This window comes from Nannobrachium achirus (assembly GCF_963921795.1).
Source record: "Nannobrachium achirus genome assembly, chromosome: 3".
NCBI classification, from domain to species: domain Eukaryota; kingdom Metazoa; phylum Chordata; class Actinopteri; order Myctophiformes; family Myctophidae; genus Nannobrachium; species Nannobrachium achirus.
Window position 1 is genome coordinate 631170 of NC_137812.1, and position 24888 is coordinate 656057.

The following is a 24888-nucleotide window of genomic DNA, read 5'->3' on the forward strand; positions in this document are numbered from 1 at the left end:
GTTTGTGTTAGACAGTTATGGTTGACAGGTGTTACTGCAGGGATTAAGGTATTGCAACTTCTCACTTTGGGTGTGCAGACTAACGTGTCCATTTATTGCACTGCATTCACACTGACAAAACACACACACACACACACACACACGTGTACACACACACACACACACGCACGCACGCACGCACGCACGCACGCGCACACACACACACACACACACACACACACACACACACACACACACACACACACACACACGCACACACACACACACACACACACACCTCTTTGTTAATCGTCACCCCAAAACCCTCACCCTATCCTCTTAAAGAGCTCATGGTCAATTATGCCCAAAGAGATTCACTAAAATACTGTACATGTCCTCCCTAATTTGCAAGACATATGTGTTGACAGTCTCCACCATAGCATTTGGCTGGGGAAGATAATTTTGTTGGAATCTCCAAAAAGACATGGGTCAATGCCTACTTGAAGCCTGGTGATGATGACCAAGTCATTAACCACTTCAAGGACCTTAAAGGGTTCCATTCCTCCTGAGCTTATTATTGGTGAGCTTCCATCAACATTGCAGTCATTGGAGCATTTTGCATGTTTTCAGTTCAAAAGGTCCAACAACCATGCGATTACTCAGATGGGAACTATTTCTGTCAAAGAACTGAGGGTGAGATGCTACCTCCAACTCGTGCTGCACTGCTACCACATCCGTGCCAACTACATCACAATGCAGGATAAATCATACCTGACAAATTGCCCTGAGCTTCCACCAATCGAAGAAAATAGATGGAATTCAGAGAGTGGAGGGTATTTTCCAGTCAGGTGTCTTGCCCTCCCTGCTCCAAAGGCAGTACTTGAGCTCATCAAATATGGCTGCAAGGGATGGTGCAGCTGCTCAAGTAACCTGCCTTTCACTCCATGGTGGAGACTGTGTCAACACTATTAGGTTGGACATTGAAGATGGCAATGATGAAGACAATAGATCCTGCATGTCTGAAATGACTGCATTGAAGTGAATATTTTTGGGCATAATTGACCATGGGCTCTTTAAGAGGATAGGGTGAGGGTTTTGGGGTGACAATAACAAAGAGGTGTGTATGTGTGTGTGTGTTGTGTTGTCAGTGTGAGTGCATTGCAATAAATGGACATGTTAGTCTGCACAAGTGAGAAGTTGCAATACTTTCATTATGTCAAATTCTGGGTCTGGCCCTTGCCCTTCCCCTGTTCTACCACACTTTGCTCGCACCCTCCCCTCCTGTGAACCTGATTGTCAATTGAACTCCTCCCGGCTTCACAGCTGTGAGCTGTTGCTGGATGACTACCTAGTTGTCCTTTTATGGTTCCCCTGGCATCACAGGGATCTCCATATATGGGCATAAAGGGGATTTGGTTCCCCTGACATCACAGTGATGTCAGAGCGGGATGCCAGAGTGTGAGAGTCAATCAACAAAAAAGCGTTACCCGTCCAGACAGACAGATAGATACGGTCAAGATGTGACGGTTCTGATAGTAAACTGTGACCTATGGTCGCAAACGGCGACCTATGGCCGCAATAAACCCAGGATACATAAAAACATTCAAAGTTTCAGTTTCAAATGTGAAAAAAAAAAGATCCCATCAAGATTGGCGGGCCCCCTGTAGTAACTCTGAGGACCCAGCAGGGGTCCCGGACCCCCTGTGGAAGACCCCTGGTATTTGCTACTACTCATTTTTGTTTTGAGAGCCCAGCTACAACAACTTTTATGCTTCAATTATGATCTAATTTAACATTGTTCTGGAGCAGTAGCAGAGCGATTACTGAGACAGACCCCTAGACGGGTCTGTCTAGGGGGTCCCAGGTGAGGAAAGACCCCAACCAAAATTCAAAAAGGTTATTCTGGCTGCTTTAAAACTCTAATAAATGAACTCGGGATGTTTTAAAACCTACAAAACAACTCTAATATTATGAAAATCGGACATTAACTGGCTAGCGTACTGTTCCGGGAGGTCCCAAAATAGATAACCCCCAGAAAGGGGGTGGGGGTCCAGAACATTTTACATCCATCATTCATTCATTCGATTCCTTGACCCAGAAAACATAGGATTAGCATGTTTAATTACGTTTCTAGGTTGTCTAGAAGCCAAGATAGCACAAATTGTGTATTTTATGTCGGCCATTTTGAACGTCCAAAATGGAGGCTTTGCAGGTGTCTGTGCAAATGCAAACAAAGTTTTTTGGATTCCCCATGCTCTGAAGATTCAAAAAATGTATAGTTTTACAAATCTCCAAAAGAATAAAGAATAAAAGAATAAACCTTTATTAACATAGCGAACCTGACTAAGAGGAAAATGAACTCACTTTTCTGAGCCTAATTATTCATCAAACTACAGATTACAGAAAGAAACACTGAATGTTGAATGTTCATTTTTGGGGGGTGTAATTGAGGTCAGGAAACATGAAAAAGGCCACAAAAAATAGATGTTTATTTTGTTGATGTCATGACCCTTTTAACACATCGACTGCCCACTAGGAGGCGCCAGTCATCCCCTCTGAGTGCCCCCATAGCACTTCCATAGAAGAATACGAGGCCCTGTTGCGTCAATGCATGCGTGATGACGTCACTTGGTCACATGAGCGCAGACAGGATGTAATTGTGTAACTTACTGTATGGGCTAGTGTTGATCATAGCTGTTCACTGCCGATCAAAATTTGGACATTTTGCCGCACGCGGCCACAGTTTTAGCCATAAAACAAACATCGGAGATAAAGGGCTTTAAAGATGGGGAAATGCATTGGAGTATACGGAGGAAAAACGGCCGCGCGATGCTCTCAGCGTCAACTCGAAGCGACTAGCGGCTAATGGGCTACATCCAGGCGTAGCCCCGACCTAACGGTGAGATATAAAGTTATTATACTGTAATTACAGTAAACGCGTCCAACGCGTCGTGGGCCTCCAGCGACATCAAAGAAATTGTCGCGTTGACACCTCGTGGGCACCCGCTGTGTTAAGAGGTGAGCAGACACATTTTGGACTAACTGTAGTCATGACAAGCAGGCTCGGCTAATGCCAAAATGAAGGGAAATACAGTAGTCCAGGGGTTCCCAAACTTTGTTGTCTCAGGGCAACCCATAAATATCCTGACTACTAATTGAAGGCAGCCGAGGCCGAATTGGGCCAATTGCACGAAAGAGCCCTGACAGCACATGGTTGGTTCTACAGACTCCAAATTACATGCAGATAGCTCAGACCTTTGCCTATGTTCTTAGCTAGGCCTCGACCCAACCCGATAATCGGTTTTCTGGAACGGGCGCGAAAGGCTCGGAATCTCTATTATGCGGAATCCTGACTACTAATTGAAGCCAATTGAAGCCAAGGCGAATTGGGCCGAATTGCATGAAAGAGCCCTGACAGCACATGGTTGGTTCTACAGACTCCAAATTTCGCACGCAGATGCTCAGATCTTTGCCTACGTTCTTAGCTAGGCCTCGACCCGACCCGATATGTGGTTTTCCGATACCGGCGCGAGACGTATGCGGAGCTGATGTCTGACATCATGGTTTTCCGGAACCGGCATTGTGTCTGCAGAGATCTCCATGGGCATAAAATGTACGCAGACAGACAGATACAGATATCTCCATATATGGGCATAAATGGACACAGGCAAACAGATGGTCAAAACGGGTCCTATGACAACAGGTATAATGGGGTTTGCTTTACAAAGACTTCGGCACGCGCGTTCCCCGCCGCAGCAGGGAGTGCAGTGCCCGGCCTCGAACCGACCCGATACGCGGTTTTCCGGAACCGACGCGAAAGGTTCGGAATCTCCGTACGCAAAGCACACATCGCGAGGCGTTGTATGATGAAGCAGGGTTTTGCTTTACCAAAAGACGTACACATTTGAAACTTGGAGATACAAGGTTTCTGCCCGACGGTGACGATATTTTAGTGATTATGTTGTGAGGAAAATGTTGAGATAATAGCCATTTTGGTTAGAACTGACAGAAAATAACTTTGTACTTCAAGTTTAAAATTAGACCAGGTCAACCTGGTTGTGCCAGACCCCCTGTCTGTCATCATCATTTATGACATCATGCCTTTTGTAGGCATGTCATCATCATGTCATCATCATATATACCCTTTATATAGAAAACCCGGACAGACCGACATTTGCTTATGTAGGCCTACCCATTTCATGGGTCTGGCAATTATACTAAATATAATACTAAATATAAGTGTCCAAATAAATTCCAAATATTATCAAATGATCTCGCGGCACCCCTGGACTGCCGTCACGGCACCCCAGGGTGCCCCGTCACCCACTTTGAAAACCACTGCAGTAGTCAAGATGGGTTGAGATGAAACAGACAGACACACAGACAGCTCAGCGAGCATTGCCATGCCGACCTGGGTGAGATGTCACAGCCCTGTCTCATGAAGGCGCCCAATGAGAACCACAGAGAGTTGAAGATCCCAAACTCATTGGTGGATTCCGTCGTCAACGGCAACGCGCCGTCCTCCGGCTCCTCCAGCTGCCACTCGTACGGGCTGAACCGGGACACCTGGGAACAGGGATGGGACCAGAATCCTTATTAGCGTTTATCATAATAAACAACACTCACAATAATCGTTTATCGTGCAATCGTCCTCCGTCATGCTCTGGGATCAGTTCACCTTTTATTTGCCGAGCTGCATTTCTGGTACTGTTTAAACCCTTTCCAGGTAAAAGGAACCTGGAAATAACGTACTTGATACAGTGTTCTTTTTCACTCTCTACCAAATCTCTTTGCCAAAGAATAGCCGATCTACAAGCCCACAGAGGTTGAGCCAGTATTTTATGGCAAATAATCCTTCCCAGGATAATGGATGTTGGGGATGTTGGGGACAATTTCTTTGGTCACAATAACATGACATGACATTTTCATATCATCAGCTGACTTGCTGCCCACTAGGGCATTCACCAAATATTCGAATATCAAAGTCACTATTCGACGTTGTTCACCGAAGTCGAATATTCGCTTTTTTTTAATAGTTTTCTCTTTAAAAAATATAAAGTTTATAAAGCTTGTCTAGATAGGAAGTCATAAGAATGAGATGTCAATGCCCCCGGTGGATGAATTTGTTAATGCTCTATACCAGGGCTTCTCAAACCTTTTTAGGCTGTGACCCCCAAAATAAACATATTTGAACTGGGGACCCCCACCCTGACAAGCACTTGGAACATTTAATGTGACTCGGTTCCACAGATAAATATTGTGAAAATAGCAGATCTACATGCTCACAATCTACATGCTCACGTTTGCGAGGCGTTGTGAGCATGTTGATCTGCTATTTTCACAATGTTCGCCTCTTGCTTAACTTAATATTTGACATTTTGGCCAGTCCTATCGAATATTCGACTATTTGAATACTTTGAGGTCGAATAATTTGAATACTAAAAATCACTATTCGTAAATGCCCTAGTGTGGGGGCGTGTTTGGGTTCCAGCGTGAGTGTGGTGGAATTCTGAAGCATGCATTCTGAAGACCCTCACTAATGCTCATTGTTGGTGGGCTGTGGGCAGTTCAGCAACCTGCCAACCAGTGACATCATTGAATCCGAGCTAATACGAAAATGAATAATTTCTCTTTCTGGAAAGTATAGCATTCTGAAATAGAATCAATGTTTCTGCATTAATAAAAAGAAAAACTTTCTTTTTATTAAAAACTTTCTTTTTAAACTGGTACTTTCAAGGACCAGGTCACCTCTGGGACAACCAGATCTTATTTTATTGTTGTGTGGGACACGATCAACACAATCCTGAGTTATTTTTTGTGTTCAATCTGTGTTTTTAGATATTTTAGTATTTCAGCCGATTTCAGCATGCTACAACTGGTCATATGCAAAATGCATCATATGACCAGTTGTAGCATGCTGAAATACTAACATATCTAAAAACACAGATTGAACACAAAAAATAATTCAGGATTGTGTTGATCGTGTCCCACACAACAATAAAATAAGATCTGGTTGTCCCAGAGGTGACCTGGTCCTTTAAGTACATTTTGATGCCAATAGTTTTGTACTTTAACTCTTATTCTGCTTTGAACGTTCCTGTTCGCCCCAATTTTAACGAGTAAGGACGGCCAATACGGCGCTCGTTCGTTTACCTCGTCTGATGACTGTAAGCTGATGAGGGGTCGTGCCGCCGTGTACTGTAATCACATCGCGAGCAGTGATGTTCTTAAAAATCCATTATGCGTTGAGACCATTTTGCTTCCGTGTTGATTATCTCAGGCCCTGGGGCTGTGTGTGCATTTGTGTCTTCCCATTGTATGGGAAGAGGAAGCGGCCACATTCACATTAATGGCATTACGCCCCCCTCTGCTGGCTGGCCTGCGAAAGCGCAGCCAGCCAGGCAATATAAGGCAAAAAAAAAAAGAAAAAAAAAAGTCTCAAAATCTACTATAACGTTGCAAAGGTAAGCCGCTTTTTGATGGCGCCAGACCCAATAAATAAATAAATAATCTGGCAGTAAGAGAGTTAATACATGTTGAATACTGGACTTTTATTTGTAAGGATTGCCGTATTGATACTTTTACTTGATACCAAAATAATATACCGTTGTTGTCGGGTGAAAACCTTGTATGTCCAAAACCGTTCGTTTTGAATTCATCATTTTAAAAATGATTTAAACTAGTGAAAACAGCAGATCTACAAGCACACAACGGCTCTGCTGTTTTCGCAACTTTTGTGCGACAGTCTTGTACGATGAAGCAGAGCTTTACTTTGCGAAAGAACGTACAAATTTGAAACTTGGATACAAGGTTTCCACCCGACAACGACAATATACTTTTTTTTCCACCACTACTAGAGTAATTACTAATGAACAAAAACGTCTCTACCCACCAGAAAGAGGACAACGCTGACTCCTATGTAGGCGAACACGATGCACATCCAGATCTCGTAGGCCAGCGGGTCCAGGAAGGAGAAGACTCCCGGCTTGGACTTCTGAGGTTTCTTGATCATGATGGAGATTCCCAGAGACATGAAGGGCTTGGAGAAGTCGATCACCTCCTCACGTACCAGCGTGATGGTCAACGGGGCCACGGCTATGTCCGCTTTCTGATAGAGGGACAGAGACACAGAGAGAGAGAGAGTTAAAAATGTTCGCTTAAAATATCTCACTACTACAAAAAAGGAGGAATAATATTTATCTGGTTTATCTGGGTCGGGACCCCCAGGGGGGTCGCCAAATTATTTTGGGGGGTCCCCAGATGATTAACTTAATGTGCAACATTGTTTTCTTACTCAACAGTAAACAAACCAACATAAAGTTTAAGTGAATAGAGGGTATCTGCACATTTCTAAAGTGACAATTTAAGGACTTTTTAATACCTCTAAAATGACAAATTAAACATTTACGAAATTGTCAAATATTAGAGGCTGAAAACCGTGTTATACAAAATGTAATGCCTCAACTCTTAGTGCTCGTCAGGGTGGGGGGTCCCCAGTTAAAATATGATTATTTTGGGGGTCGCGGCCTGAAAAGGTTGAGAACCACTGTGGTACACAGTCTAGCTGGCAGCCCTACTAATACAAATTAAACAATGATTTAATGGACAGTATCACGGTTTTTTATATTTTTTCTTATTACAGAAAAAAAATATCATGATTAACTATGGACAATCATGTGATCAATCAGATTAAACCAGGGAAACAGGTGTGGAGGCTGGTGAGCGAAAAAAATAAAAATAAAACATCATATCCCATGATGCATCACAAATGCTGCTTTTGCCGACTTCCCCTTCCTCATTCACATCCGGTTCGGTAAAATGGCTTTTCTCTGTTTGTTTTCCCACCTTTCTTGTTTGGTCAAGACGGCGTCATGTTCTATGGACTAGAACTGACTCATGTTCTATGGACTAGAACTGACTCATGTTCTATGGACTAGAACTAACTCATGTTTTATGGACTAGAACTAACTCATGTTCTATGGACTAGAACTAACTCATGTTCTATGGACTAGAACTGACTCATGTTCTATGGACTAGAACTGACTCATGTTCTATGGACTAGAACTAACTCATGTTTTATGGACTAGAACTAACTCATGTTCTATGGACTAGAAATAACTCATGTTCTATGGACTAGAACTGACTCATGTTCTATGGACTAGAACTGACTCATGTTCTATGGACTAGAACTAACTCATGTTCTATGGACTAGAACTGACTCATGTTCTATGGACTAGAACTAACTCATGTTCTATGGACTAGAACTAACTCATGTTCTATGGACTAGAACTAACTCATGTTCTATGGACTAGAACTGACTCATGTTCTATGGACTAGAACTGACTCATGTTCTATGGACTAGAACTAACTCATGTTCTATGGACTAGAACTGACTCATGTTCTATGGACTAGAACTAACTCATGTTTTATGGACTAGAACTAACTCATGTTCTATGGACTAGAACTAACTCATGTTCTATGGACTAGAACTGACTCATGTTCTATGGACTAGAACTGACTCATGTTCTATGGACAAGAACTAACTCATGTTTTATGGACTAGAACTGACTCATGTTCTATGGACTAGAACTAACTCATGTTCTATGGACTAGAACTAACTCATGTTTTATGGACTAGATTCTAGTCCATAAAACGGCGTCATGTTCTATGGACTAGAACTGACTCATGTTTTATGGACTAGAACTAACTCATGTTCTATGGACTAGAACTAACTCATGTTCTATGGACTAGAACTAACTCATGTTCTATGGACTAGAACTAACTCATGTTCTATGGACTAGAACTAACTCATGTTCTATGGACTAGAACTAACTCATGTTCTATGGACTGGAACTAACTCATGTGCTATGGACTAGAACTAACTCATGTTCTATGGACTAGAACTGACTCATGCATCGCCGTGGTTGTGTTCTACCTTCTCCGTGTGAAAGACAAGACGTTGAACGGCCGTGAACGAGGGCCGCCACGCGGACAACCGCGTGCTCGCCGTTACCGAAAATCAGGTAAAAAACAACAGGAAAGATACATGGCAGTTAATCTAATTAGCTATGAGAAAACTATGGCAGCCCAGGTGCTATTTGTAAAGCAATGTGTCTCACCCCGTAGACCAGCTCTCCAACCATGCCGTTCCAGATCTTGGTTTCTGCATCTCTCGCACCGTACTTCCCATCTCCCACAATCTTTAGCTGGTAGCGTATCCCACAGTGCTTTGCGATCTCCGCAGCCAGGTCGACACAGTAGCCTATTACACACGCACGCACGCACGCACGCACGCACGCACACACGCACACACGCACGTGCAGACGCACGCAGTACGCACACACACACCCACACACACACACACACACACACACACACACACACACACACACACACACACACACACACACACACACTAAGCACTAAGCACAAAACAGGTACAAACTAATCCTAGTAACAACAACTTAGACAGATAGATAGATAGATAGATAGATAGATACCTTTATTATCCCAAGGGGGAAATTAATTACCTAGAAGGCACAGCAGTTTAAGGTTACAGGACAGTAAGAAAAAAATCACACTCGTGTGAACTGAGCGGTGGGGGGGGGGGAGGGGGGGGGGTGTGTGTGTGTGTGTGTGTGTGTGTGTGTTTGTGTGTGTGTGTGTGTGTGTGTGTGTGTGTGTGTGTGTGTGTGTGTTTGTGTGTGTGTGTGTGTGTGTGTGTGTGTGTGTGTGTGTGTGTGTGTGTGTGTGTGTGTGTGTGTGTGTGTGTGTGTGTGTGTGTGTGTGTGTGTGTGTTGCAGTTGATGCACAGGCCAGGCTAGACTCAACAGCACCTCTCTGGTCACCCAGGGTACTCAGGCTACATACACCAGAGGCTACAGACACACAGACAGACACACACACACACACGCACGGATACACACACGGCCACGCTATGGAGACGGTGTGACCACCGCTCAAAAAGAAAAGGACTGTTGTGTACAGCCGAGCGACAAAAACAAACAAGAAGAATCAACAATACAGGAGAATCAACCATACAGAGCAATTAAGTTAATATATATATATATATATATATATATATATATATATATATACATTAAGTGTCGAGACAGAACACAACACAACAACAAAAAAAGTAGTACTAACGTTTCTATAAAGGATTGCTTAAATATTGGGTTACCTAAAACCAGAGGCGTCAATTGGGTATGGCAAGCTATGGCAGCTGCCATAACTTGGCTACAGGGGGAAATAATAAACTGTACTTTTCATCGTGCCTGTTGCTAAGGTATGGCAACATGACTGGTGTCTTGCGACATGTTGCCATACCTTAGCCTAAAACTAGAAAGATGCAATTGGAAATTGCAAGTGTGGTCGCCGTCACACGAGTCACAGTTGCAAATGAATTCGGTCTTACCATTAGAATTTTCCCCATTCAAGGCAATTGACCATGGGATGGTGTTTTCTGCTGGTGTTTCAGTCCGAGTGTATCAAAGGATGCGTTCGGAAATGCACCGGGTGTGTGCTCAGTGTAGTGAGTGCCTAAACCTAACCCTAATCTTAACCCTAACCTCAGTAAAACTATGCCTAAGCCTAACCCTAACCTCGGTAAAACAATGCCTAAACCTAACCATAACCCCTAACCCTAACCACAAACGGGGCGCGATTTACGAACGCACCCTTTGATACACTCGGACTGAATCACCAGCAGAAAACACTCTCCCAATTGACCATATTCACCTGGTGGCCATGTTTGAAATTTGCAACTACATAGGGCGGCATTTCATTGACTTAATGGCAAGATGGCCGCCGTGTGGATATGGTCAATGGGGAAAACTAATTCACTAATACATTAACGGCCATATATGGAGATCTCTGTGTCAGTCCTTGTCCCTTGTATGCCCATATATGGAGATCCTTGATGTCATCAATAGTAAGCCCATATCTTGGAATGCCCATATATGGACATACTGTGTCAGTCTCATGGTCTATGATGTCAGACATCTATGATGCACGCACGCACGCACGCACGCACGCACGCACATACAAACCTTCATAACGGTCATTGTCCTGAAACAGCTCTGCATTCTTCTTCATCATCACGTAGGGGGCCTCCTACACACACACACACACACACACACACACACACACACACACACACACACACACACACACACATATACATTGACTGGTAGGTAAAACTAAAGATCACAAGGATTCCGACAAGGAATTGGAATCCTAAAAATCCTAAAGGATTCACTAGGATGGATAGGCCATCAGACACCACAAGACAGTCCCTCAAGTGGACCCTCAGTCCAGGCCGTGACCCCCAGAATAAACATATGAACTGAACACCCTGACAAGCACTTGGAATTGTAGGTATAACATTTAATGTGACTCGGTTCCACAGATAAATATTTGCGAGGCGTGAGCATGTAGATCTGCTATTTTCACAACGTTCACCTCTTGCTTACTTAATATTTGACAGTTTTGCCAGTCCTGTTGAATTTTCGACTATTCGAATACTTTGAGGTCGAATAATTCAAATACTAAAAATCACTATTTGTGAATGCCCTAGTCCGCACTCTCTCTCACATCGCTCACATATTAACTCATTTAGTGCTCCAGAAATTAACGGATTAAAATGTCCAGCGTGCCTCCCGCAGGCTGCATCCACGACCGTTGTCTTATTTTGAAGGCCAGAAGTCCATAGCGTAAACACTTCCGGTTTGACATCATCACGTCATTCACCGGAATCGCTCGTCATCAACATACTGTTGTGTAATGGCGGATCGGTGCTTTTCAACATGTGTTATATAAGCGAGAATCTACTGCCATCCTCCCTTTGAAAGTGTTGTTTGGAGATAATGGACATTAAAGATGAGATTCCCCGTCTGCCTCAATGTTATGGGATTACTATTTTGTGCTTGTGGATCCGTGATGATGATGAATCGGCGAGGGCGATCGTGTCAGGACCTTCCGCGCACCAACAGGGTAGGAGAACCGCCGTTACAGTAATAGAGTACTTTTCACGAGTATACTCGGGATCGGCACCATGTGCTACTCGAGTATTTTTCACGAGTATTCTCGGGATCGGCGCTAATTGAGTTAACACATGACCAAACATGTTACCAGTATAGTGGTGACGATGACGGTCTTGTTCTCCATTCCGTTGGTATCGTTGGGGTAGATGTCTGTCTTGGTCACCACCATCTTGTCTACCTCGTTCCAGTAGCCAATCTGAGAAACACCCACACACACGCATGCACGCACGCACGCACACACACACAAACGCACGCACGCACCACACACACACACACACACACACACACACACACACACACACACACACACACACACACACACACACACACACACACACACACAGAAGCTTTATGTACGGTGATAAAGTTGTATTTATTTATTAATGGGAATTGCGTTATTGTATCTTTGTAATGCTTGTAGACTGTGGTGGTGTAAAGTAACTAAGTACATTTACTCAATAACTGTACTTAATACTTTTTATTTTACTGGACTATTTCCACATTTCAATACTTTTACTTCTACTCCACCACATCTCAGAGGCAAATATTGTACTTTTACTCCACTACAATTATTTGAACACTTTAGTGGCTTTAGTTACTTTGTACATTATGATTATTATTATTATTACAAAACATACATTAACCACTTCAGCCCTGCCCTACAGTATATACATTTATCTGCCATTTTCAAATGGCAGATCTACAAGCGTCACAACGCATTGTGAGCTTGTAGATCTGATATTTTGAAAGATCTTTATACATTTAAAAACTTGTGAAATGGGACATTCTGCATAATGAGTACTTTACACTTTTGTTACTTTTTTGTTACTTTAACTATATGTTGATACCAATACTTTTGTACTTTTACCTTAGGAAATGTGTTGAGTATTTCTACATTACGGTATTGATACTTATACTTAAGTATGACTTACCTTCACAGGTCCATTGTTTTTCAGTTCCATGATGTTGACAGAGTAGTTGACTCTTTTGCCGTACTGATCAAACTGAATGGTCCCTGTTAGACCATCCACGCGCACCTAGACGTGTACACACGCACACGCACACGCACACGCGCACACACACACACACACACACACACACACACACACACACACACACACACACACACACACACACACACATTTAAGTCAGAGGGCGAGGACGCTAAATAAGGAACCTGCAATTGCAAATAGTATCATTGAATATAATAGTTTCTAAAACGGCTAGTTCCATTCTGGTTTCCCTTTAATTGCTGTGGTATGTGAGACTATAACCCACACCTTTAATCAGTTTATATCAAACCCAGGTGCGTTATTTCTTTCCACAGTGTTGTGAAGCTAAACTAGAGAACTTGATTGCAAGTAACAGGTGTGTTGTTTCTGCAGCCTGGCCGGGAACTACTTTATTGTAGCTGGGGACTACTTTCTTGCAAAGCAGTCCTTATAGTGAATTATTAGTGACATAGAACTGTTTTAATTGGTACATGTCTATGATTTTTCATGTTGCCATATTGTAACCGTTTTGGGTTGGAGACACTCGGCTGCGCCTTGTGTCTCCCTACGCCTCTCAGCCGGTGTAAAATACCAGGTAACCACTTGCCTCTTGTGGGTTATTGCTTCAGTAGGTAACTACGCACATGATTTGGCACCTCATTGGCCGGAAGTGCAGTAGCCACAAGCAGTTAGAGTGAATGTAATTCACGTCTTCAGAGTGTTGGTGGTATAAGTGGATTCATAAAGCTGTGTCTAATAAGATAAACACTAAAATATTTTTGTGAAGCACATTTATAAGGGGCGTCACACCCAGACCAGCAAGGCAGCAGAGATGGCAGCCAGGGGATGACGTCAACCCACCAGATGATGGGATAGTATGATCATTGGGAAAACTCTGTCTGCAATGCGCCCATTGTCCATTTGACAGCACCACACATTGTGAGCTTGTAGATCTGCTATTGTCAATATATGTAGTCATCATAGCTTCGCTTTTATGTAGTTTTTGTCTGTGAAAAACGGTAGTAGAGAAAAATATTTTGTCATAGTTTTGGTCAACAAAATTAACACTTCATGGAACCCCCTCGAGGACCACACTTTGAGAACCAGTCCTCTATAACAGTGGTTCTCAACCTTTTCAGGCCCACGACCCCGAAAATATTCATATTTTAACTGGGGACCCCCCCCCCCCCCACCCTGACGAGCACTAAGAGTTGAGGCATTACATTTTATATAACACGGGTCGGTTCTATTGTGAAAATAGCTTTGCGAGGTGGCGTTGTGAGCATATAGATCTGCTATCTTCATAATATCTGCCTCTAATATTTGACAATTTGGCAGAGTTTTTATTGTCATTTTAGAGGTATTAAATGGTCTTTAAATTGTCACTTTAGAAATGTATACACTTGTTGTTGGTTTGTTTACAGTTGAGAGAGAAAACAGTGTTTTGCAAATTAAAGGAGTAGTTCACCCCCAAAATGACTTTTTTTCGAATGATTACTCACGCTATGGAGACTTGAGTTAAATAATATTTTTTAGTTTTTTGTCGCATTCCAAAGACAATAATTTGATCACCATAAATTTGCCCCTATTGATTCCAAATGGGGACCCAAATGCATCCGGGTCCCCATCCGGAATCAAAGGGGGTACATTTACAATAAATAAATAAATATATGTATATATATATATATGTATATATATGTGTATATATATATATATATATATATATATATATATATATATATATATATATATATATTTTTTTTTTTTTTTTTTTTACTCCTTTACATCTGGGGACCCCACAGGTTTGAGAAGCAGTGCTCTCTATGAATCAAAGCGTGGTCACCTGTTTGAGGGCCCGTTCGATCTCCACCCCCTGGGCCCAGGGCACGGCCGGGTTGGCCAGGCAGTCTCCACTGTTGCCCCGGCGGCTCATATCTATCCTCTGCTTGTGGAGGAAGCGGAAGGCCTCCGTCATCACCTGCACCGCGTCGTACGTGAGCGCTGACGTGTACTGGAACGCACACATGCGCGCGCGTGCACACACGCACACACACACACACACACACACACACACACACACACACACACACACACACACACACACACACAGCAAATTTTGATTTAGTTTTAGTCATAGTCTTTTGAATAAAATGTCATTTAGTTTTTGTCATAATTTAGTCATCTTAAAAGTTTTAGTTTTAGTCTAATTTTAGTTGACTAAACATCATAAGATTTTAGGCGACTAAATCTACAGTTGATTTAGTCAACTAAAATGTATTTTGGCAGGCCTTAATGGCATCGTAATGACTGATTTTACACTTGGTTGCGTGCTGAAAATAGCCGATCTACAAGCTCGAAGATCTGCTATTTTCAGCACGCAGCACCTGAGAGCAAACAAACCTAAAATTACTCTCTTTTCCACTAGTCCCTCCCTAACGTTTTAGTCTATTTTTAATTTTGTTGACGAAATTGTCAATATATTTAGTTTTAGTTTTAGTCATCACAGCTTAGTTTTTATTTTGTTTTTATTTAGTTTTCGTCAGTGAACAAACATTTTTCGTCATAGTCGTCAAAATCAACACTGACACACACACACAAACACACACACACACACACACACACACACACACACACACACACACAAATATTATACATCGACGATAAAAGGACTTGTCACAGCAGGATTTAGAACAAAACAAAACATATGACGTAGACTTGAACAGGGGTGGACACTGGACAGTCATGTGCTGGCCCAAATACAACAAAAAGTAAAGTAACAAGTTAAAAGTAAAGTAAACTAAAGTAAAGTATGGTAAAGTAAATCGTACTTGAGTAAGCATGACATGTTATTGAAATGTACTATGCAAATAAACTCACCATCACCATCATCCTCGTCATTTATTTCCTAAACTAAATTGTTATAATCAACACATACATTTTTATACAGAGCCTAAACATGTATTAAATATTTCTGTCGTCTTAGTTTTTTTTTTTCATCATACAGTAGTTTAGTTTTCGTCAGTGAAAAAGGGTAGTGGAGGGACATTCGCTGCTGGGTAGAGCTGTCATGATTACACATTTAAATTGAACGATTCATTGTCACACAAATAATTGCGATTAATGATTTAATTGTGTTTTTGGCATTGAAGACTGGAAAATAAAAATACAAACATAATTTCTGGTCTCCATTTAGGCTTCATAATCACAAACCGCACAGGGCAGATTACTAACATAATTATTTAACAATTTTATACTTGAGATGCTCACCAAGTGACGTGTTGTAAGCTTGTAGATCTGCTATTGCTGCTATTTTTTTTTCTCACATTTTTCAACATGGAAACGATTAAGATGATCATGGAAAATAATAGCGATTATACAACAGGTAGTCTGGCTCTCAATGGAAAACAGGCTGTCCAACCGTGCATATAACGAGCACAGATGCACTGTCTCTCATCCATTAAAGAAATTAGCTGCGTTGGTCACGAAAGACAGCAAGCGCTCCTCTCTCCCCACACTATGCTAGGCGGCTGGCTAGCGGTTTTCATGTGACGTTCAGGGACATAGTAGCTAAATGTGGCATAAAAAAATTGCAAATTCCTATCGAATATCTTAATTACAATGAAATAAAGTTGACATGTTTTTTTTAAGGACAACAGTTGTATAATCGCAATAGTACACTCGAAGGTGTGCATATAACACGGTTATCCAGCACTCCAGCCCTACCTACGGAACTCATTTGACAACTTTAGACTTGAAAAAGAACTTGATAGTGGAAATAGCCGATCTACAAGCTCACAACGCGTCGCGTGAGCTTGTAGATCGGCTATTTCCGCTATTTTTGAAATTTCTCAACGTGGAAACGATTATGACGATTATGACAAATAATCGCGATTATGTCAAATAATTGCGATTAGACGATTATGTAATAATTGGCCCTACTGCTGGGTGATTCTTACCCGGATCCTGCTGTCCGCTCCAGGGTATTCCTTCTCCTCCAGGGCCTCCCAGCGCTGGTCAAACTTTGCCACCAAGGGATCGTCAAAATCCACGATCTGGAAGCCCGACACGTTGGCTCCTCCATACTGGATCTTGGACAGGTCGCCGTCTACGAAGCCCTGGGACCAGAAGACATGGAACGTTGGCTCTACAACAGGGTTCCCCAATAGGTGGAAACCCGCCTCTCACAGTGTGTTTCCAAACGAACCATTGAACGTGCATTGTAAATGCCCGTGCTTTAACTGTGATATGCGCAAAACCCCGGACATTTGAAGGAATTTATAAAACCCTCCCGGACAGGCCGGACAGCCCCCTAAAAGAGGACATGTCCGGGCAAAAGAGGACGTATGGTCACCCTAGACATAATTCAATGTTGTGGCCCTCGGCTTGGTACCCTAGACATAATTCAATGTTGTGGCCCTCGGCTTGGTACCCTAGACATAATTCAATGTTGTGGCCCTCGGCTTGGTACCCTAGACATAATTCAATGTTGTGGCCCTCGGCTTGGTACCCTAGACATAATTCAATGTTGTGGCCCTCGGCTTGGTACCCTAGACATAATTCAATGTTGTGACCCTCGGCTTGGTACCCTAGACATAATTCAATGTTGTGAACCTCGGCTTGGTACCCTAGACATAATTCAATGTTGTGACCCTCGGCTTGGTAGTACCCTAGACATAATTCAATGTTGTGGCCCTCGGCTTGGTACCCTAGACATAATTTAATGTTGTGGCCCTCGGCTTGGTACCCTAGACTTAATTCGGCCCTTGGGGAAAACTAATTGGGGAACCCTGCTCTACAACCTTTTCTGGACCGTAGCCCACCCAACTGTTCAGATAGGTGGGCCGCATGTTTATTTTCTTCAGAGCAATGTTTATTTTAATCTAGTCTTAGACTCCATCACCCAAGAGTGTCTGCAAGCATGTCCGAGGACACGCTGCATTTGGCCAGTCTTCGCTTTGACTGGCAGTTCTGTCTAGAGGGTAGCACAGGTCTGCCAGCAGTCGGGACCCGATTACCCGAGAGCCGAACCGAGAACCGAGACATGCATTGTAATTATGCTTCCAAATCCATATTATCATCTGTTTTCGCATATTGAATGAGTCCCGCAGCGCAGCCAATCTCAAGTGCTGCACTGCTGCTGAAGTTGAACATCATGGAGGGTTTTAGCGAGGTGAAACGCAAACAAAAGCCACCGGGAAGATGCAGGTTGGAACCTCAATTGTTTCTGGACATTATTTTGCGGGGATGGGTGACAAAAAGTCGGCGAAAATGTTCTGTCTCTCTGCAAGGCAGAGCAGAACGCACGTGACGCAACATCTCGACTCTGGTGGGGTGGGGGGAGCAGCCGAGCAGGAGGAGGAGATGCGAGCTGTGGAGACACTTACTGGATAGTGACAATGGACTGGACAGGTTTGTGTTTGTTGTGGATGTCACAGTGATTGTTTTTTTTTTTTTTTTTTTTATAATTTATAGTTTTTATTTATTTTTATTTTTTTGCAATACAAACAAGACAAGGGCTGACACAGCCAATCATTCCAATGGTGTGGATCATGTCCCCATAAAGACATGCAAAAGACGAAAAGCTTAACAAGAACAAAACCAACAAATCATCAAAACAAAACAAAAAAAAAAAAAAAAAAACAACATAAACAAACAAAACATACACACTTTTGCATTGCACCTCTATCATGATAAAGCCTCGGCTGGGCGGCCAACAAAGTAAATCGTCACTGTCGGGCAGAAAACTTGAATCTCCAAGTTTCAAATGTATACATTTTTTCGCAAAGCAAAGCCCTGCTTCATCATATAAGGCCGTTGCACAAAAGTAGTGAAAACAGACGATCTACAAGCACACAACGCCTCGCGGTGCGAGGCGTTGTGTGCTTGTAGATCGGCTGTTTTCACTAGTTTAAATCATTTTTTAAATGATAAATACAAAACAAATGGTTTTGGACATACAAGGTTTCCACCCGACAACGACGAAATATAACTCATGTACAGTAATTGGCCCACTGGCTTGTCACTTGTCATGATCTGAAATGGCAAATCTTTGAGTAGCAGCAGCGCTATAGAGAGAGATCTCTCTCTATAGCACGCAATGAGGGCCTCTACAACTCTTTTTCCCAGGCTGAATCAGGGGCCCAGCACGTCCCTGGATTGTTGACTGAGCTGAAAATGTAACTGTCCTGTCTGACTCCCGCATGCAACCCTCCGCTATGAAGCTCTCGCCATAATACAGCATCAGACACAGTTTGGCCTTCAGGATGAAAAGACCCGGCCAGATCGGGTCCATTTTCCACGGCTCCATTTCAGGGTCGGATCTAATTCAATTGAGCTCCGTTTTCGAACCGTATCCAATCACTCTCTGTGCCATTTCGGGCCAGTTCTAGTAAATCTGTTTTTTTCTCGCTGCCTTTCGGTTCGGTCCAAATATCCTCAGTTCTGTTTTGGCTTGGCACCCATTGTTTGTACCCGTGCTACCCTCTAGGTCTGTCTACCATAGTAATACAGTCAAGCCCCATAGCAGGGACCCCCATACGTTTATGGACAGATGGTGGTGTGTGCCTAACGCAGTTGTGTTCACTCAGATAACCAGACTGACAGACACACAAAGTCATGGATGATGAGCAAGGCTACAGTCACACATGCACTTCAGACACGCCTTAGCCAACGCAAACCGAGACTTCAGATAGTTGCTTGGTGCACTGAATGATTGCACTCCCTCACAGAAATAAGAAAAAAACACACACACACAAAAAAGCTCTTTTTTTTTACAAGCTCTACCTTGTTGTAAAGGTGAGAATGATATAAAACACAAAACCAATTGGTATTGTTGAAGGGGAGATATAATCGACCGAGGATAAGTTTCCAAACGTTTAGTGGGTAGTTAGATATACTGTAGTTAGTTCAGATGTTACGAGACACACAAAGTAGAAAGATATCGTCGTTGTCGGGTGGAAACCTTGTATGTCCAAAACCGTTCGTTTTGTATTTGTCATCTATAAAATGTACTAAACTAGTGAAAACAGACGATCTACAAGCACACAACGCCTCGCATCGTGAGGCGGTGCTTGTAGATCGGCTGTTTTACAAGGTTTCTGCCCGACAGTGACGGTATAGTTGTTTCAGATGCTAGAGACAGACAGAGACTTACCAGGTTAGCGATGATGTAGTGGTATCCTTTCACATGCCTGCCAATGGTGATCACCTGGCGGAAATGAAACACAACATAGTTTAACACGTTTGCGTCTTTGTTTTGTTTCTTTTGCCTTCTGCGAACACTCAGGAAACCTTTAAATTGGTATAATTGTTTCTTTTCTCGTTGTGTAATAATCGTTTGGTTGATCTTTTATTTCAACTCCTACCGCGACTAGCGAGAATAAACTAATTGATTTTACATTAACGCCATTTAGGCCTAGAATTATTGACTGCTTTAACTATTGAAAAATAGCAGATATACCAGTAAGACTCCCTAATCGGGAGATAAGCGACCGTTGGTCGCTTATCTCCACAAATATCACAGCCTCCACCTCTCACGTCATACGGGCAGCCATAGTTACACCTGGAATGTTGAATCTCCATATATGGAGATAACCTACCCATCACACAAAGTCTGACCTCACCAGCCCATACCTGGGCATGGACGACTTATATCTCCATATACGGAGATGGCCATATATGGAGATACGATGACATCACAGAGTCCACAGCTGATGATGTGGCGTGATGTCATACAATACACAAACAAGCCCTATATAAAGGGGCAATTCTCACCAGGGAAGAGAGCATTCCCCACTAGCTGAGTATCTTAAGATGGTTGGATGTGATGATAAGCCACAAATAGGCCAAAAGTTTGTTTTACCAATTATCAAGACATACGGGCAGTTGACAGTTTGCCATTGTTACTCATTGAAGTTGAATCTCCATCTGAATCCCTTTTATGCCCATATATGGAGATCCCTGCTCTGAGTATCTGACATCACTAATCCCTTTTATGCCCATATATGGAGATCCCTGCTCTGAGTATCTGACATCACTAATCCCTTTTATGCCCATATACAGTATGGAGATCCCTAACAGAATCCATTTTATGCCCATATATGGAGATACCTGCTCTGAGTATCTGACATCACTGTGATGTCACCTGTTTATGCCTAAATATGGAGATCCCTGCTCTGAGTATCTGACATCACTGCGATCTCACCTGTGATGTCACAGTGACACATCACCTCAGTATCTGTGATGTCACAGTGACACATCACCTCAGTATCAGGCGTTACACGTATACATTGAGCAGGGCAAAGGTGTGACGTGTGTGACGGACGGACGGACGGACGGACGGACGGACGGACGGCCGGTGGAGGTTTTCATACTAAACTGCGACCTTACGGTCGCAACAAGCTCACAGCGCGGCACCGAGTGCCGCGCTGCAAGCTTGTAGATCTGCTAATTTTTTTTTAAGTCGTGAAAATGTGTGCAAATCTTTGAATATATGTATTTTCAAAGCGAACGTTTGTAACTCAAATTTTGCTTCTGGGTGGTCCCTGGAACTAAATATTTTGAGATGGGGGTCCGTGGCCAAATAAATATCATTGTGGGGTCCTTCACATGAAAAAGTTTGAGAACCACTGACATAATAGTCTCTCAAGAACAGACTGACTGAGCTCCAGTTAAAGTGAATTTTTTTCTTTGACGATGGCTAGCCAGATTGCTGACATCAACACATTCTCACCCCTAAAGTGTCATACAACCGACGCGTTGTCAAGTACTGTACTGCGTCGGACGATAGACGCTTTGGGATTGCCTACTGTTTCACGGGTTGGACGCATTGGGTGGTCTAAGAAGAAAGAAAAAAAAAGTAGTTCCCGAAGCGGGATTCGATACTGCTTTAAAGGGTTTACTGGTTTACCAGCCACCCGTCGCTACCGCTCACGCCACACTATAAACGACGGAGCCACGCCGTCTCAGGCGCCGATGAACGCAGAGAGCCGCCGCCGAGGGAGCGGTAGCGACCGAGTCGCCGCGGCGAACGGTGTGAACTCAGCGGCGTTACCGAATTATGTGCCGTTATGGACAGAATAGTAAATTTTGACCAGGGGACTGCTTCCGCGTCCGAATACGGCTCAAAGAAGGGACTACGTTATCATCCACGTTGTCAAAGATAAAATCACAAAAAAAAAGGGAATTTCCCAGTCGACTGGTTAGCTCAATCGGTAGAGCAAGGTTAGCTCAATCGGTAGAGCATGGTTACGCAAATCCAGGGACCGAGGTTCGATTCCCCGTGACGGCCGTCATCGTAAAATGTTCCAGTAAACACATGTCGGCGCATGCGTACTAAGACTCTCCTTTCTCCTCCTAAAACTCTCCGTTCGCGTCCGACCGTAGACGCAGTAGGTGTTCCCAAAGCGTCGCATGGATACACATTATTGTGTATTATTATTTTATGCTTTAACTATTGAAAAAATAGCAGATATACGAGCGCGGCACCAAGTGCTGCGCTGCGAGCTTGTAGATCTGCTATTTTTTGAAGAAAAAAAAAAACGTGAAATTTCTACCCGATTTTGACCAGAAGTGTCTTTTGAATCCAGGCCTTAAAAATCATCCAAACCAAATAAACGCTGGCTTCGTTCCGTTGACGTCGTCAACGTATCCTTAGTCCCGCGTGGCCAGACTGTTGACTCTGCGATTTGGGAAATGCTCCCGTCAACAGTCTGGGGCACGGAAATAGAAAACGATGAGTGCGAGATAAAGCGGATGTGACGCAACCGCCACCTTGGTGCAGTAGCAATAACATAACCTAACCGTACTGGAAGAGTTCAGTCTCCTTTCCATATTTCTGGGGGCGTTATTTTGTCTTTCTCTGGTGTTGTTGGTGTTACCTCCATGATGTTTTCAAACCTTTTCTTAAACTATACACCCATAACAAGAATAGGCCGCTCGAATGACTTTGTCTGAGCTATTGTGTTTCTGTTATGTTTCCAATGGGATTACAGTTCCGTGCAGCAGTGGCTACTTCCGATACTTCCAGACTCTATATAGCATTCGGAGATTGTGGAATAGTTGTCTGGCTACACAAGGCTAACGTATCCTTAGATGTTTCTCCTACTTGGACCAAAATGGTGATCCAGATAATCTAGAGAACACTACCATCTAGTGGCTTTTTCCACCACTCGCCCCATCCACTTCCATTATACAGATCTTTATTTTTTTTGTCCTAAAAAAGACGGAAGTAAGCCATTTACCTTGAGAGGGAGTGGGTTGTTGGCTGATTTACCACTGTTTCAAGGTTGTGGCACGAGTCGAAGCCGAGTGCAGTGTTGAACTAGTTCAAGTTAAAGTTCAAAACTTCTAAAATGAACTAGTTCATTTCATAGTTCATAATTCTACATTTTGAACTAAAGTTCATGGTTCCCCAAAATGAACTAACTTAGTTATTTTCAGCAATAATTTCATCCAGCTTAACATTGAAGTGCCCACAATATTTAGGTGCCCACTGCCCAGTGCCCAGTCTTCCTGCACCCTTATTGTGAAGGGCTGAAGGCAGAAGTTTCTAAACATCGCACACAGCATGTCTCCGCGTTGGTTAAAATAGCTGATCTACAAGCTCACGTTGTCTCGTGGATGCGACGCGTTGTGAGCTTGCAGATCAGCTATTTTCGCCGTGTAACACACATACGACAAAGTAGTCAGGCTTTACTTGCGAGTTGCGACTGCGAGACGTAACGAGGAGGAAATTCACAGTGCTTCATGTGATGAAGCACCCAGCTGCAGCACCGCATATCAACGTTCGCGAGGAGCTGCGTGCAGTGCGTGCTATTGGAGCATGTGAATGAAAAAGAGACGCGAGGACAGACGACCGCGGAGGCGCGGACCGCCGCATGAACGGCTGACGAACGCCGTTCACGGGCGTCAGAATGTGCACGTTCGACAATATCGTTCATCAAGCGAAAACAAAGAACGTTCAGTTCACGTTCGCCCAAAATATGAACGCGTTCATGAACGATCGTTCATGAACGATCGTTCATTGAACGCGTTCGGGTACAACACTGACCTCGTGCCACACAACCCTGAAACCCTGGTAAATCAGCCAACAACCCACGACCCTCGAATGGTAAATTGCTTTTCTACCACTTCTACCATATAAATGAAAGAAAACACAGTTGTACCTTGCAAGATCTTGGAAATGTTACAACTGCAACACAACAGTGGGCGGGGTCCATGAGCCAACTCAAGGTTATTGACTGATTTACCACTGTTGTAAGCCAATCAGAATCCAGTATCTGAACATGTGACCACAAAAAGTGGTAGAAATGCTGATTTTGGTCAGGTGACATCGTCGTGTCTAGGTGACCTGCTGGATACCCCGGATGTAATTGGTAACCCATAATCTAGCCAACAGCGCCTTCCAGAGTCAAAAATAAGTATCTCGGGAATTAGGCCTCAATAGATGACCATGAATCCTCATGAAAAACTGTGGGATGGTGACAGACCTGGTTGTAAGTATGCTATTGTTTAGTGTTTAGTTTGGGTAGCTTTACCAACCGTTTCCATTATGTCTTTGACCTTGTCTTGTTCACAGTCCAAGATGATACGCCGTTCTCTACGGATCTCAAGGTCCTAAAAACATAAACAAACAAACAAACAAAAGAACAAACAAATCATTCGCAAACAACTTCTTTGGAAAATGTGATGTTGTGTAAGTATCATCTACAGATTCTACACAGGACAATAGTGTTTTCTGAACCTCTATAGTCTTTAACGGTGGTTCTCAACCTTTTCAGGCCACGACCCCCAAAATGATCATATTTTAACTGGGGACCCTGACGAGCACTAGCGGTTCTATTATAAAAATAGCAGATCTACATGCTCACAAC

The 24888-nt window shown here is 43.1% G+C and overlaps 1 protein-coding gene across 3 annotated transcripts in view; it reads right to left on the reverse strand.

Moving 5' to 3' along the window:
• LOC308282517 (glutamate receptor 2-like) overlaps nt 1-24888 on the reverse strand; it is a gene marked incomplete at its 3' end in the record, with an annotated part of 189786 nt that overhangs the window by 55012 nt on the left and 109886 nt on the right. For all 3 annotated transcript variants that reach the window (XM_080722883.1, XM_080722884.1, XM_080722882.1), the window contains exons 5-14: nt 24557-24631; nt 20169-20222; nt 16972-17130; nt 14859-15026; nt 12956-13060; nt 12112-12219; nt 11031-11094; nt 9099-9241; nt 6872-7087; nt 4391-4545 (exon numbers count right to left, since the gene is read on the reverse strand). In XM_080722883.1, the coding sequence (XP_080579009.1) occupies nt 4391-4545; nt 6872-7087; nt 9099-9241; nt 11031-11094; nt 12112-12219; nt 12956-13060; nt 14859-15026; nt 16972-17130; nt 20169-20222; nt 24557-24631 (1247 nt within the window). The remainder of the gene's footprint in view (nt 1-4390; nt 4546-6871; nt 7088-9098; nt 9242-11030; nt 11095-12111; nt 12220-12955; nt 13061-14858; nt 15027-16971; nt 17131-20168; nt 20223-24556; nt 24632-24888) is intronic.